The 12709-nt window shown below is 50.5% G+C and overlaps 2 protein-coding genes and 1 long non-coding RNA gene across 6 annotated transcripts; 2 read left to right on the forward strand and 1 right to left on the reverse strand.

Moving 5' to 3' along the window:
- The first annotated feature begins 45 nt into the window (after positions 1 to 45).
- On the forward strand, positions 46 to 1004 carry LOC122392242. Its single transcript, XR_006258483.1, has 2 exons — positions 46 to 666; positions 872 to 1004. It is a non-coding gene; the product is annotated as an uncharacterized LOC122392242 (long non-coding RNA).
- A 515-nt stretch (positions 1005 to 1519) lies between these two features.
- On the reverse strand, positions 1520 to 5300 carry LOC122392238 (vacuolar protein sorting-associated protein 41 homolog). 2 transcript variants are annotated; one of them, XM_043386881.1, is made up of 2 exons: positions 5209 to 5300; positions 1520 to 4509 (listed from the first exon to the last, which is right to left on the reverse strand). In XM_043386881.1, the coding sequence occupies exon 2, from the start codon at positions 4440 to 4442 to the stop codon at positions 1875 to 1877; it is 2568 nt and encodes an 855-aa protein (XP_043242816.1). In that variant the 5' UTR covers positions 4443 to 4509; positions 5209 to 5300; the 3' UTR covers positions 1520 to 1874. The 2 variants fall into 2 exon arrangements, with proteins under 2 accessions (XP_043242816.1, XP_043242815.1); XM_043386880.1 differs by having other exon boundaries at positions 5013 to 5258.
- On the forward strand, positions 5259 to 12640 carry LOC122392239 (probable protein phosphatase 2C T23F11.1). Of its 3 annotated transcripts, none has more exons than XM_043386884.1 (7): positions 5259 to 5279; positions 5644 to 5737; positions 7879 to 8078; positions 8498 to 8703; positions 8982 to 9207; positions 9885 to 9976; positions 10410 to 12640. In XM_043386884.1, exons 3-7 carry the CDS (start codon positions 7892 to 7894, stop codon positions 10776 to 10778), a joined length of 1080 nt encoding a protein of 359 aa, XP_043242819.1. In that variant the 5' UTR covers positions 5259 to 5279; positions 5644 to 5737; positions 7879 to 7891; the 3' UTR covers positions 10779 to 12640. The 3 variants fall into 3 exon arrangements, with proteins under 3 accessions (XP_043242819.1, XP_043242817.1, XP_043242820.1); XM_043386885.1 differs by lacking the exon at positions 5259 to 5279 and adding an exon at positions 5576 to 5595 and having other exon boundaries at positions 5708 to 5737; XM_043386882.1 differs by lacking the exon at positions 5259 to 5279 and having other exon boundaries at positions 5501 to 5737.
- Positions 12641 to 12709: the final 69 nt, after the last annotated feature.

Below are 12709 nucleotides of genomic sequence, written 5' to 3' on the forward strand. Positions count from 1 at the left end.
TAATGAGGTCAGAAAAGGCGCCCCAGCGACAGATACTGACGCAGCAGTATCTGTTCAGCACTTGTCTAGTTTTGGAGGTTGCTTGGCAATTCGTAAATAGTTGAGCAGTTTTTGCCAGCTTCGTCAAGGTTGCCTGGCAACTTGTTCGCCCTCGGCGTTCCTGTAAAATTTAAAACACAAACTTGATTTTGATGGCTGTTGGGTTGTTGCCAAGAATCGCTGCCTGCTTGGGTATGATTGCACGTGTGGGATTTGATGTGCTATTAGATCAAGATAGCCCCGTGGCGAATTGTGGTTGTGATAAGAGAGGGTTCACGTCGTTGTGGGGTTAAGTCAATTTGCTGTCTGAAGATGAAGCCCGCTAATGCAGACGCTGCTGAGGCTGCCAAAGATACAAGTATCATTGAAATATTGGCTGATGATAGAGATGACGATAGGGTGAAGACATTTATTTTGCATGGTGAAGACCACACCCTTGGGAACTCATTACGATGGGTGCTACTGAAGGACAAGGATGTTCAGTTCTGTGGATACACAATACCTCACCCATCACAGCGTGAAGTGCATCTGAGAATCCAAACGTACAAGAAACCAGCAGTTGATGTATTACGCGAAGCATTGGTTCGTCTCAGCGAACTTACCCAGATGATAGCTGACAAGGTCAAGGTATGTCCATTGTCATATATCTTATGTCATACAAACACAACCTATATGAAATGGTCCTATCGCTCTTCTAATGTTAGGTACCTACTTATATTGAACAATAATTTTGTTTTCTTTTATGAATAATTAGCTTAAGGTGTTGTATGGTGATATATCACCATTGTTTGCCAGAAAAATTTAGTCAGCTACCTTTGCCTTACTTTTTCAGGACAAAGCAGAAGCATTCAAGGCAAGCACTGAAGAGGCTTCTCCCATGCAGTCATGAAGAACTTCATCCTTTTCCTGGTGTTTGCTACTCACTGTAACCATTTTGTGTACAATAAACAACTTTGTCAATGTTCTCTCCTTTCTGTTCTTATGCATCTGACACATATTATGTGCTTATGCTTAAACACCATGTATTTGTTATTCAAGTGGTGCATCAACTTCAATTGGTGTATGTTAGTCTAGTCACATGATAATCATGTAGCCACTAATTTGCTTCTTTCTATAGAAAAGAGTAAGAGAACAGTGTACCCATACCCCAAAATCAAAACATTATGATGATTTTTTCAATTATTTTCTCCCTGATGCATCAGGTAGATCGGTATCTACCGCGAACCTGCCAACTCCCATGAGATATTCAATGTTTTTCAATGGTGATTACCTGTCGAACGTTCGAGCATAGCTTTCGAGCTTTTAAATAATGCTGCGCGACATCGAAAGCAATGAGCTGTGATATCTACATGTGAGCCATCGGGTCTGGCTGTTTGTAACTGCGCGCATTTCGTTCCCGAACCCCGCACTTCAGTATCAGAGTCCGACGCCACGACCACTGACCAAAGTGAAAAATCTACAGTCGCGGACAGTCATATGCTGCAACTTCAAGTATATTGCAGGATATGTTTGCAGATAAAACAAAAATACTCATGGCGATACAACTACACAATATGTTACAGGATCACAAGCAATAAGCATACAGTCGTAGGCACACAACATAATCGGTGCGGGCCACAAAAGATACAAACATCCACTCATTTCTCGCACTTGACAGATAAACGAGGTTTAAATAACTGGCTTCTCCAAGTACCGCCATGATCGCACTTCGCAGGTGTTCCTTATTTCGTTAACATGCATAATATGTCAAGCACCCAACACACATGATTACAGCCTTGTTGGGAAGTTGCTCCCCTACAAACAGCACTTTCCGTCCATCTGATGCCTCTGTCAGCTCACCTGAGCCGGCCGCGCGGCTCGTTTCGACACACGATGCAGGCGCCAGGCCGAGCGGCCGGCAGGCAGACCCTGTGGAAGGCATGTCGGCAGTAAAAGGTCACCAGATCGGCGGCCTTGGCCGGATCTCGGTGCAGCAGGCCTCCGCCGCACACGCAGCACGCGGCCGCCGCGCCCACGGGCACGGCGCGCGCGCCGCAGCGCTGCAGGCGCGCGTGCAACTGGAACCGGTCACTGACCAGGATGCGCCGACAGCCGTCCTGCAGGTCCACCTGCACCTTGTAATCGTGCAGGATCTGCACTAGCGCGTCCCGCAGGCCCGGGATCGCCAGACCGTCCTCAATTCGTCTGATCAGACGCCGCGGGTCCACGTGCGTGCCAATGTTGAGCAGCAGCTCTTTCACCATGACGGGCTGGTCGAGGCAGTAGTTGATGAGGTCATCCCAGAGATCCGAGTCATCGTGCTCCTTGCAGAAGGCAATGGCCTGTTTGATGTCGGCCAGCTGGTTCATGATGAGCTGGAGCGCCTCCCGGGTGGCGCCTGTTCGGCCCAGCAGGTACACCGTCTCAGGGATCAGCATGCGCGTCTGGCAGACGTGCAGTGCTCGCTGCAGCGAGTACTCGCCGCTGGCGCGCAGCAGCTCCATCAGCCGCCCGCGCTCGTACTCGGCCGAGAGCTCCACCAGCCGGTCGTGGTACTTGCCGCTGAGGTGGCGGTGCCGCTGGTACAGCCGCCACAGGTACCGGTACAGCACGGCCGGCAGCGCGGTCAGCTCGGCGACCACGCGCTCCGGCGGCGACTCCTCGGGCCGCTCCGTCAGTAGCTCGACGGTGCGCGCCTCGTCCACGCGCGCCAGCGCTGCCGCTCTGTCGGCCACTGCCGCGTGTAGCTCATGCTTGGTCACCAGGTCGAACACGCCCGGGTGGCCCAGCTTGAGGTAGATGGCGAGCGCCTTGTCGTGCCGACACTGGTGTGTGTAGAGCAGCCCCAGCGCCTGCAGCAGACACGGGTTATCGGCGTCGTGCAGCAGCTGCTCCAGCGCGGCGTTCACCACGGCGTCACAGTGGTACAGACTCGGCGACCACTCGCGCACCAGGCGCAGGAACTCTGCCTGGTCGGTGCGCATGAAGTTGTAGAGCACCATCTCATACACAGTCGAGTCCAGGTGGAAGTCGCCGCGCGGCAAGTAACCGCTGATGGCCTTCAGCTGGCGCAGCGCCGCGAACCTGTACACCTCCTCCTCCCAGAGCGTCCGGTTGCGGCCGAAGATGGTGTGACACAGCGAGGCGGCCGTCTCGTACTGCTCCTCCTGCAGCAAACTGTCCAGGTACTTGCGGCCGACGTCCTGCAGGCAGTGGCGGCGCACGGCCGGCCCGGCCGCCTGTAGCTCGCGTAACGCCTCCTCGAACCGGTGGTGCTCCAGCAGCCACTCGATGTGGTCGTCTGTGTCACGAGGACGAGCTACGATCACATCGCTGGGCGCCAGCACGAAGAAGGTACCCTCGTCGGCCAGACAGTCCAGCCGGTACTGGTTGGAGGAGAAGTTCTGGAATCCGCGCACTGTCAGCTCGTCGGTGGAGAGCTCCTCGTAGTCCTCTGGCAGCGGGCGGATCACTCTCACCTGAGGTCGCGGCCGCGGCCCGCTGCCGCCGGTCTCGCTCTGAGTAAGGAGAACCAGCTCATCCCCGCACCCCGCCAGGCCACAGACTAGAAACTCGGTCCGGAATATGTGCGTGATCTCCATGTGAGTGCCGACACCGGAGGCGCGTGCCTCAGCGTCGCGTGGCTCACGGACCACGGCCATTTGGACGCAACGGCGCCATCCAACGAGCAGCCGGCGCGGGTCTCGCCAGAACAGGTGGCAGCGATGGTTGGCCGGTCGCTCTCCGACGTCGCAGCGGATCAGGCTGATGACGCGCTTCAGCTCGGTGTGGTAGACGCGCACCCCGCCGTTGGAGGCCCAGGCCAGCAGCGGGCCGCGCCAGCTGAGCGCCTGCACCGTCCCGTCACCCTCGTGGATGGTGGTGGCGCGCAGCCGCGTCAGAAACGTCTTCTCGTGCAGGACGACGCGGCTGTCTCCGACTGCGAACCGGCGGCCGGTGCCGGGGCGCGAGTACTGCGGATCCAGCACCACCGTCTTCACAGGCGCGTCGAACGTCAGACTGTGGCTGTTATCTCGCGAGTACAGGCCGTGCACACACACGGTGCCGTCGTCGGAGCAGCTGGCCACGTGCTCTCCGGCCTCGTCCGCGCTAATCTCGTTGACGCAGAGCGTGTGCGGCTGCCGCGCCGGCCGCACCCGGTTACCGAGGTGATCGAACACGTGCACGCGGCCGAGCCCAGTACCGACCAGCACCAGTTTGGGGTGGACACAGAGACAGGTGGCCGGCTCGGCAGCCAGCAGCAGCGCCAGGTCCGAGCCCATCCGCTCGTACTTGAGGTGCGGCTCGTCGGCGGGCTCCTCCGACGAGTCCGAGTCCAGCGAGCCAGAGTACTCGCCGATACTGTCGGCGTCATCCAGCGCAGCAGCAGCGGCGGCGGCGGCGGCGGCGGCGCCCTCGGACATGGTCTCCAGGCAAGGTGAGCAGTCTTGTCCTCAATTGCAGCGGCTGTTGCTCATATTTAACATCCACCTGTGTACGTTACACAAAGAGTGAAAAATAAATCACCAACTTATATGGGTGACAAATGCTTTGGGATGTGGGATAGCAAAGACAATAAAACTTTTGCCTTTGGACGGCAGTATGATTGCCTACCTATTATTTAATTTGTAGCAAAAGCAAATTGGGTGATCAGTGATCTTGCATGAGATGTGTATGTTTAGAACCCTGTGTGAATCTACTTGATGTGGTTAGTGGTTACTTAAAAAAGATATTGCATGTCAGGAAAATGACATGACTATCAATTAGATCCATGCAACATGAATTGCAGTTAAAGAACTAAGCACCGAGCTGTGAATTATTTAGAGAAACACAACATCTTTGGCTATATGGACAGGTAACATGTAAGCTAAATGCAAGGCGCAAATGTTGCGAGAAATCTTAAGCGAATCCTGTCTATTGAGCTGAAAGGAAGCATTTATTATCTTTAAATTTATATTCTGATCCAGTAGCTCGAAAAATTCCAGCTTTCACACCTTTAGGCACAGCAGGTAGGTAGGTAGTTGGTAGGTAGGTACTAAGACATCCTATGTTGAGAAAAGGTGAAAGCTGCCTGGGGTGAAAGTACACAATAATTCGCTGGTTGCTAGCCTGCTTTAAGTTGTACAGTCAAATTGCAAGGCAATATTAATGAATATATATGTAAAAACTAAAAATGCAGACACACTTCACCTATCTTGTCCAATGGCGGCGAATGCGGCGAACTTTGAGTGCTCACATGTGTACAATCACATACCAATTACGTACCAGCTGATTATTGAAATCCTTTGAACTTCTTCAGTGTTTGATATTTTTGAAATTTTGATCAAGCTTTAAAATGACCAGTGACTTTCTATTCTAGTATTTTTACAGGCTTTGAAAGAAACTCTTCAATAAAATAAACATGATAACCCTCATTTTTATTTATTTCGTTCGGCTAGAATATAATTTTTGGCAAGATTTCTGCATCAGCTGAAAGACTTTCACTTGCTTGTTATTTCGATTTTTAGCGGTAGAAGCATGGGGCAGTGGGGGCAGTGGTAAATTTTCGCGTTGCTTATTTTGATTGCATTTTGATTTGTATGGGTGTTTTTGAATCAGTTGAGTTACGTTTGCGGCTTTTCCCAGGAATATTTAACATAATTTTCCAATTCACTCTTCCTTCTAAGTCAGAGTAAAATATCTTCAACAGGCAAATCCAGACTGGGACTCACTATTGCAGGTAAAATACCTACCAATTTAGATCATTGAATGGAGTTTGTGAACTTTTACCTCTGAAGTCGACTTCAACTTGCTCGCTATGGCTTGTGTCCCTTTCAACATCATGTCCTTATCATATCTTTTTCAATCCATATCCAACGTCATGTCCATGATGTAATGTGGACACATTGTCGTTCAAGTTTGGGTTTGTCATATTAATTTGTTTCAAACCTGAGACTAAGGAGGATTATGTCTATTTTGAGTATTGTAGGTCAAGGTAACCTATTGCTGGGCTGGGCAGATCACACGTCATGTTATTTAATCTGTCTAATTAATTGTTAATGTGTTTTTTGTTCCATCCATAGTAGCCAATAATATTTACATAGGACCTACCGGACCTACCTATTTATTCAATTATTCACAGTCATTGACTCTAGATGGATGACACCATCAGCTTAGTTATCCACCATTAATCATCTGTATTCTGTAACCATCCATCCAGCAGCTAAATCCATCATCATCTGTATTACTTTCAGCTCCCAGATTAGATATCAATCTCAGACCTGGCCACCTCACACCTGAGGTCATTTCAGCCAGCCTAAAAGTTGTCAGCTCCTCTTACTTTCTTCCTAAAACCTGCCCACAAGGTTGGAAACTGAGGGCTGTTCACGGGCCCTGTGTGCGGTCGGACCGCACACAGCCTCGAAGCTCCGCCCACTTCGTCCCTACGTCAGCCTTCCGTCACCGCACACAGCGATCGCTGTGGCCGGTCGGGACTGGCCACAGCGGACCGTCCACCGCACGCAGCCGTGACGTCAGAGCCGCCTACCCATCCCCTACCCCCACGCCTGCTGGACGCACCGCACACAGCGCACGCAGCAGTGTGCGGTGCCCGTGAACACCCCTCTGGTTAATATTTCATGCCTGTGTGTTGTTGTTGTTTTTTTAGCAGTTGGTGAAGCTCATGGATGAATGAGACTAATTATAGCCTTGCTCAGTGAATTTATTTTTAAAACTGGCATTTGGGATTTCACATTATTCAGTAGGATAATGAATATATTGAGGGTTCTCAACAAGAGGTTGTTAATGCCAAATTAATTGAAATTAAGCGTCCAGTCAACTGAGATTGACAAGCTGTATACTAGGAAGCAAAAACTAGTTAGCTGTCTTCTCTGCTAAGATATCAGGTGCATGAATAATACATGTCATAATATGTATTGTGTGTCACAGACTTACAGCTGTTTTGCAAGTGTTTTTTTTTTGCCTCTGTAAAATTATAAAACAGCACTAATGATGGTCATGCTGTGAACTGCATTATGCAAGAAATTTTAGGACATGCAGAAATATTACTTCTTAAGATCAATCTTATCAGGTAAAACTAAAGGGACTAATAATTTACAAGCTGACCTGAGAAACCCTTCTTTGGTTGTTCTGCACTCCAAGGGTATGCAAGACTGGCCACTGTTTTGTAGGAGGGTCAGGTATTGTCAATCAGGCAATCAAAAAGCCTAGAGGCATTGCATGGTTTAATCACACTTGGGGCATTTATTATATTGCATATTATTCAATATCTGACATTCTGGGCCCAAACAGTTCTACCTAGCTTCTACCTTCTATGTACTAGGTACTGATTGCGAATTGCAGCTGTGCTCATTCAAAATGCAAATGCTGCATTTACAAAATAAGACAGCATGTTGTCATTTGCCATGGTTTGGGAGTGCTAACACCAAGTCGAGTGCATAACCAACACAAGGGGATATGAGTTCGTACAGGTTTTCATGTCATGCCAGGCATGATGAGATCATTACTGTGAGGAAAGTTGCGTCATCGCCGTCATTTTCCGGTTTTGCCTCCGGAGACGCGGAAACATAGACGCTTAGGATATTGCTCGTCATAACAACGTCGTGCTGTCTTTTGTCTGTGCATATGGGGATTACCGTTGAGTGTTCGTCTATCGATAACAAAGCGTACCGTATATGATTGCATCAGAATTGTCCCATACTATTGATGCTCGTTTTATTGGTGCGATCATTCGATCGATCGTTTTATACGCTGGATCGACGATATTTTTTTTTTGTATGTAATTAAGCAATTTGCTAAATCGCCCATCACTTAACACATTCCGACTCACATCTGATGACCCTATTTTGTCCGTCTACCCAGGTGACCTGTCGCCATGGGTCAGATACCATCCGAGCCCATCACCCAGAAGGAGACGCACGGACTCGGGTCGGACGCGTACCGGGTCGGCTCCAGCTGCATGCAGGGATGGCGCGCCACCATGGAGGACGCGCACACACACATACTGTCACTGCCCGGTGACCCGGCGGCGGCGTTTTTCGCCGTATTTGATGGTCATGGAGGTGAGCGGAGACTGCCGTTTGGTGTCGGTGCCAATTTAGTCGCTGCGTCGTTTTGTTGAACTTGCTGTCTTGAAATGTTTAGATTACAGAATTCATTTTCTTTTGTCGCAATTTAGACCAGGGGTTGCACGTAACTAATTTCGCGATGCGAGGAGTTACCATCATATTTGATATGTGTAGAAAGCAAAATTCGCATAATCGAAGCGCTTCATTATGTTTTCGTGCAACACTGTTAGTGATATGATGCGAGCGAATATGTTTCTGCCTCTTGCGTCTTTTGTTGGTCGTATTTTTCACGGGTCATGTCTTGTTTTTCGCCCTTTATGCCTGTTTCCGAGTTTAAACTCCTCCCAAGCTGTGAGTTGACGCTGGCGGTGTTGACCTGCATATAGTGACACCTCTCCCTCCCCTACCCACAGGTGACAAGGTGGCAGAGTTCGCCAGCAGACATCTACACACAGTGTTAGTCGGCCGACCCGAGTACAGCGTCGGCCGGGTGGCGGAGGCGCTCCAGCAGGCGTGCCTACAGCTCGACAGGATGATGCTGGCGGATGAGACACTGCGGGACGTGCGAGCGGGTACCACGGCCGTATGCGCCCTGATCAAGGACGGAGTGCTGTATTGTGTGAGTGGAGAGGGTTTGGTGGGTGGTGGAATTGGTTTGGTACGTAATGGGTTGGTGGGAAAGAATGAGATGGGACGTGACCGGATTGTGATCTGGGTTAGGCGGTATTATAATCGAAGCTCCGTTGGACTGAAACATTAGAATACTGACGAATTTACGTTCGTGAATTCTGGTTCGGGTTGTATTGATAAATATTTCATTACCACTTGACGTCCGACGTAGGACCTGAGCAAGACCTAGTAGACAGTGTATGACCTGATCCTTGCCCCTTCCCGCAGGCCAACGCTGGCGACTCACGTGCCGTGGCTAGTGTGTGTGGCCGCGCCGAGCCGCTCTCCGTTGACCACAAGCCCCAGGACCGGCGCGAACAGGAACGGATCACCGCGGCCGGCGGATCGGTGGTGGCCAACCGCGTCAACGGCTACCTGGCTCTGTCCCGCGCGCTGGGCGACTTCACATTCAAACAGAACAGCGCAGTGACGGCCGAGCATCAGGTGGTGACAGGTTAGTTCAGTTTTAACAATGGTGGCATTGGCGAGGAGTGGTAGAGAGGATGGCCGAGGGGTAACACATGGTCGACCACAGCCGCAGTGTGGTTACTGGATTGTACAACGCGATATGGAAAGGCTATTTGTGGATAAAGGTAGGTATTAAAGTACTAGGTGTGTCATGCTGCCAAACACCGGGCATTATTATTTACATGTCAGAGAGGAGCACACTGGATAAGTTAGCCACAATTGGCTGTATTTGGCGGCTAAGTGTGTCGTTGGCTCAGCGGCTTAAATATTATTTCAGCAGCACAACCACTGACAGAAGCAAAAGTCCAATAATATTTAAATGTTTTTATACATGCGGTCATTCAGTCGACCGCCCAGTGATGCGGTATTTAGCCGATGGTAATGCTTCTGCCATATTTAGTGGGCAGTCCAGAGACCACAACACTCTAAGCTTCTCTAGGGAAAGGCCATTGACTGGACTCTATAAGGCGCCCGAACTTGAGCTTTTTATTGCCAACAGTGATCTATTCCTATCCATCGTATGACTCTGACATGAGTCCGCGACTCCGCATTGCCTGTTAGTGTAATATCTGACTGTCTGTCTGGCTGTCCGTCTTTGGGTGTTGTGTGTTCATCATGACTGACTGCTCATTCATGTGGCCATGTCTATTGCTCTGCCGACAGCGTTCCCGGACGTGGAGACTCGCCAGATCACTGCCGACTGGGAGTTTGTGGTGCTCGCCTGTGATGGCATCTGGGACGTCATGTCCAACCAGGTGGGTTAGTAAGGACAGCATGTCCAAACTGGGTCAGGATGGGACAGCATGTTTAATTTCATGTGACGGATCATGTCACCCAGGTAATTCGCTTTTCCATCCTATGCTAGAGGTCCGATGGCGTGAGTGCAGTTACACAGAGTAGGTCTTCCGTCGGAACATGGTCTAGCTCGTATCAAGGACGAAATTTCCTGAGTCATGCGCGTTGCTAGTCCACTCCAGTCACTTCGCCACCTTTGTCATATCCAGCATCGTGAACTATTAATGACGTCAAGCGGAACGTCATATCCAACCAGGCAAGTCTCCTCAGTCGTCCTGCTTCCGTAGTTCTCTGCCTGCCAAATGTATCGCTATTACGGCTTTGCAGCGTAGTTGTCCGCGGCGTCCAGTTCTCCCCGTGCTTCGACTGACCCTCCTTCGCTCCTCTTGCCAGGAAGTAGTCGCCTTCGTCCGCTCGCGGATCGGTCGCGGCCTGCCGCCGGAGACCATCTGCGAGGAGCTGCTCTCTCACTGCCTGGCGTCTGACTTCATGTTCACGGGTGTCGGCTGCGACAACATGACCGTGGTTCTGGTGTGTCTGACTCCGACCGGGTCGTACGCGGCGCTGGCCGAGCGCTGCTCCCGGCCGCCGCTCGCAGAGTGTGAGGATGGAGACGGAGAGGATGATGAGTACGAGGAGGAAGAGGAGGAGGAGGAGCGGAACTATGATGATGAAGATGATGCGGAAGAGGACGAGGAAGAAGACGGAGAGGAAGAGGAATACGGACGAGCTGCCGACAAGACGATGGGGGCGCGGCCATGATAGTTGTAAGCCGTTCGGCGGTGGAGCAGACAGCGCTGGCCACTGCCGATCGTCTATAGATGTCGCATCAGTTGGATGTGATGACTGCAAGTGAGCGCTGAGTGGGTGTCGGCAGCAGATGCGGTCAACCGTCCTTGATGTAGGTCGTAACTGCTGGACACGTTTGACATTCCACTGCGATGTAGGATAATAATGCGATGCCATATTTTAAGGTCGTGATAGGGACTCGCCCCCTCTCTTAGTGTGTTCGTACCAAGTACAACAGCTCACACGCTAGCTAATACGTCTTAACCGTAGGTAAGTGGCATTCTGCCGTTAGGATGTTTCTGATGTTCTGAAAGGTTCCTCGCTGAGACCTTTCTCGTCCTATAAGTGGTGATCCGAACCAACGAACTAACCAACCTGATTCGGCTGTGTGCGTAATGTTTCCCATGCTTAGCGCTGTAACGAGTAGTTTGATGGCATCCTTTTAGGTTAAGTGTTAAGTCGACGGCTGAGTGTTTTTTTTTAAGATTGCTATTTTGAGCCTTTCTGAGATTATTGTTCCGTTGTCTAGTTTTTGACCTACTGTCAAGGTTTTGAAAGGCAACTGATATTCTTGGTCGAACAGCGAACGCTTAGATATTTTATTCCATGTCTTGCTCCAAAAGGGCATCTGTACTCGAATGTTAACCCATGAGTGGTGATCTTTTATGGACGACTTTGGCATGGATGTGATAAAAGATGGTGATATTTGTATGGCGCATTTGGCGATTCTCCGCGACATATTTTCTGATTGTCGGATGTTGAAGTTATTCCGATATGGCCTGCCTTCATCTGGTAGCGATAAATAACGGTGTGACGCAAATGTGCCTGTTCTGAGTAGATGGTTATACTGCTTAGGCTGTCTGTTGGGCGGTTTTAGAAGTTAGAACGACTGTGCTGATGGCAGCTGTACGCCCGGTTTTGATGGCATTTATCACGCTGTATTGTCCCTGTGAGCTGTGAGGGGTGTGTGGTGTTAACAACGGATGTTCGGTCTGACGCTAGACGATTAGAAATTGCTACTGGTGAGGGATGTGCTTGGGAGCGGATGAATGTGGCATCACGACCGGATTCGTGTGCAGCGTGCGCTCGTCTTAGGTCCTGCTTTGAGAGGAAGTTAAGCTGAAATGTAATTAGGCGATCATCTGCCGGGGTAGGGGAAGTACCCGTAGATTTAGAAATGAGGGACACGCCCGGGCTTTCTGCGTCTATCGAAGGGTCTTAGTAAGGACATCATGTGCTTGTTTGCGAGAGCAAATGAACAATTCTTGTGGTGTGTTCTACCTAAAGCACTGACATAATCCATCGCCGAGGAGGGTGACAGTTTCCGTACTGTAGTATTCCGCGTCTGGCCGTGTGCGTTGGATACCGCAATAGGTACGGACTACGGAACCGTGTGTAGCGTCAGCTGTTAGAGATGGAGATGGTGATTTCAATCCTACTTACCGCCGAGTGCAGACCTGTAAGTGTTCTGGCGACCGTCCCGGCGCGCTGACTGCTCTGTGATAATTGCCCCATCTGCCGGCCGACCGTATACGCGTGGAATCTATGTGACTGTCCCGTTCTGGGGTCTCGTGTACTGTACTGCTCTGTGCCGCTCGTGGACCCCGATTGCCCTATTTCCGGCTAAGGTGGCGTGATGATACTCTGTTCCGCCTTCGCTAACGTCTGATGCTGCAGCCCATGTCACATTCCCCGGTCTCCCTCCCTGCCTCCGTCCCTGCCTCTCTCCACTCCCCCCTTCACAGTGGTCCCGATGGGAGCCTGAGGCTATTTGTCCCCCGTGTGATATGCTCGCTCATCGGAGGCAAAATCGCAATAATAAAGTTTCCTATTGATATTTGTCTTTCATTTTTCACTGCATTATTTGCGTTCTAGTCAACATTGATCAATTGCGTATGGTGTAG

Source organism: Amphibalanus amphitrite, unplaced genomic scaffold (genome assembly GCF_019059575.1).
Source record: "Amphibalanus amphitrite isolate SeventyFive unplaced genomic scaffold, NRLGWU_Aamphi_draft 000476F_arrow, whole genome shotgun sequence".
Classification (NCBI taxonomy): domain Eukaryota; kingdom Metazoa; phylum Arthropoda; class Thecostraca; order Balanomorpha; family Balanidae; genus Amphibalanus; species Amphibalanus amphitrite.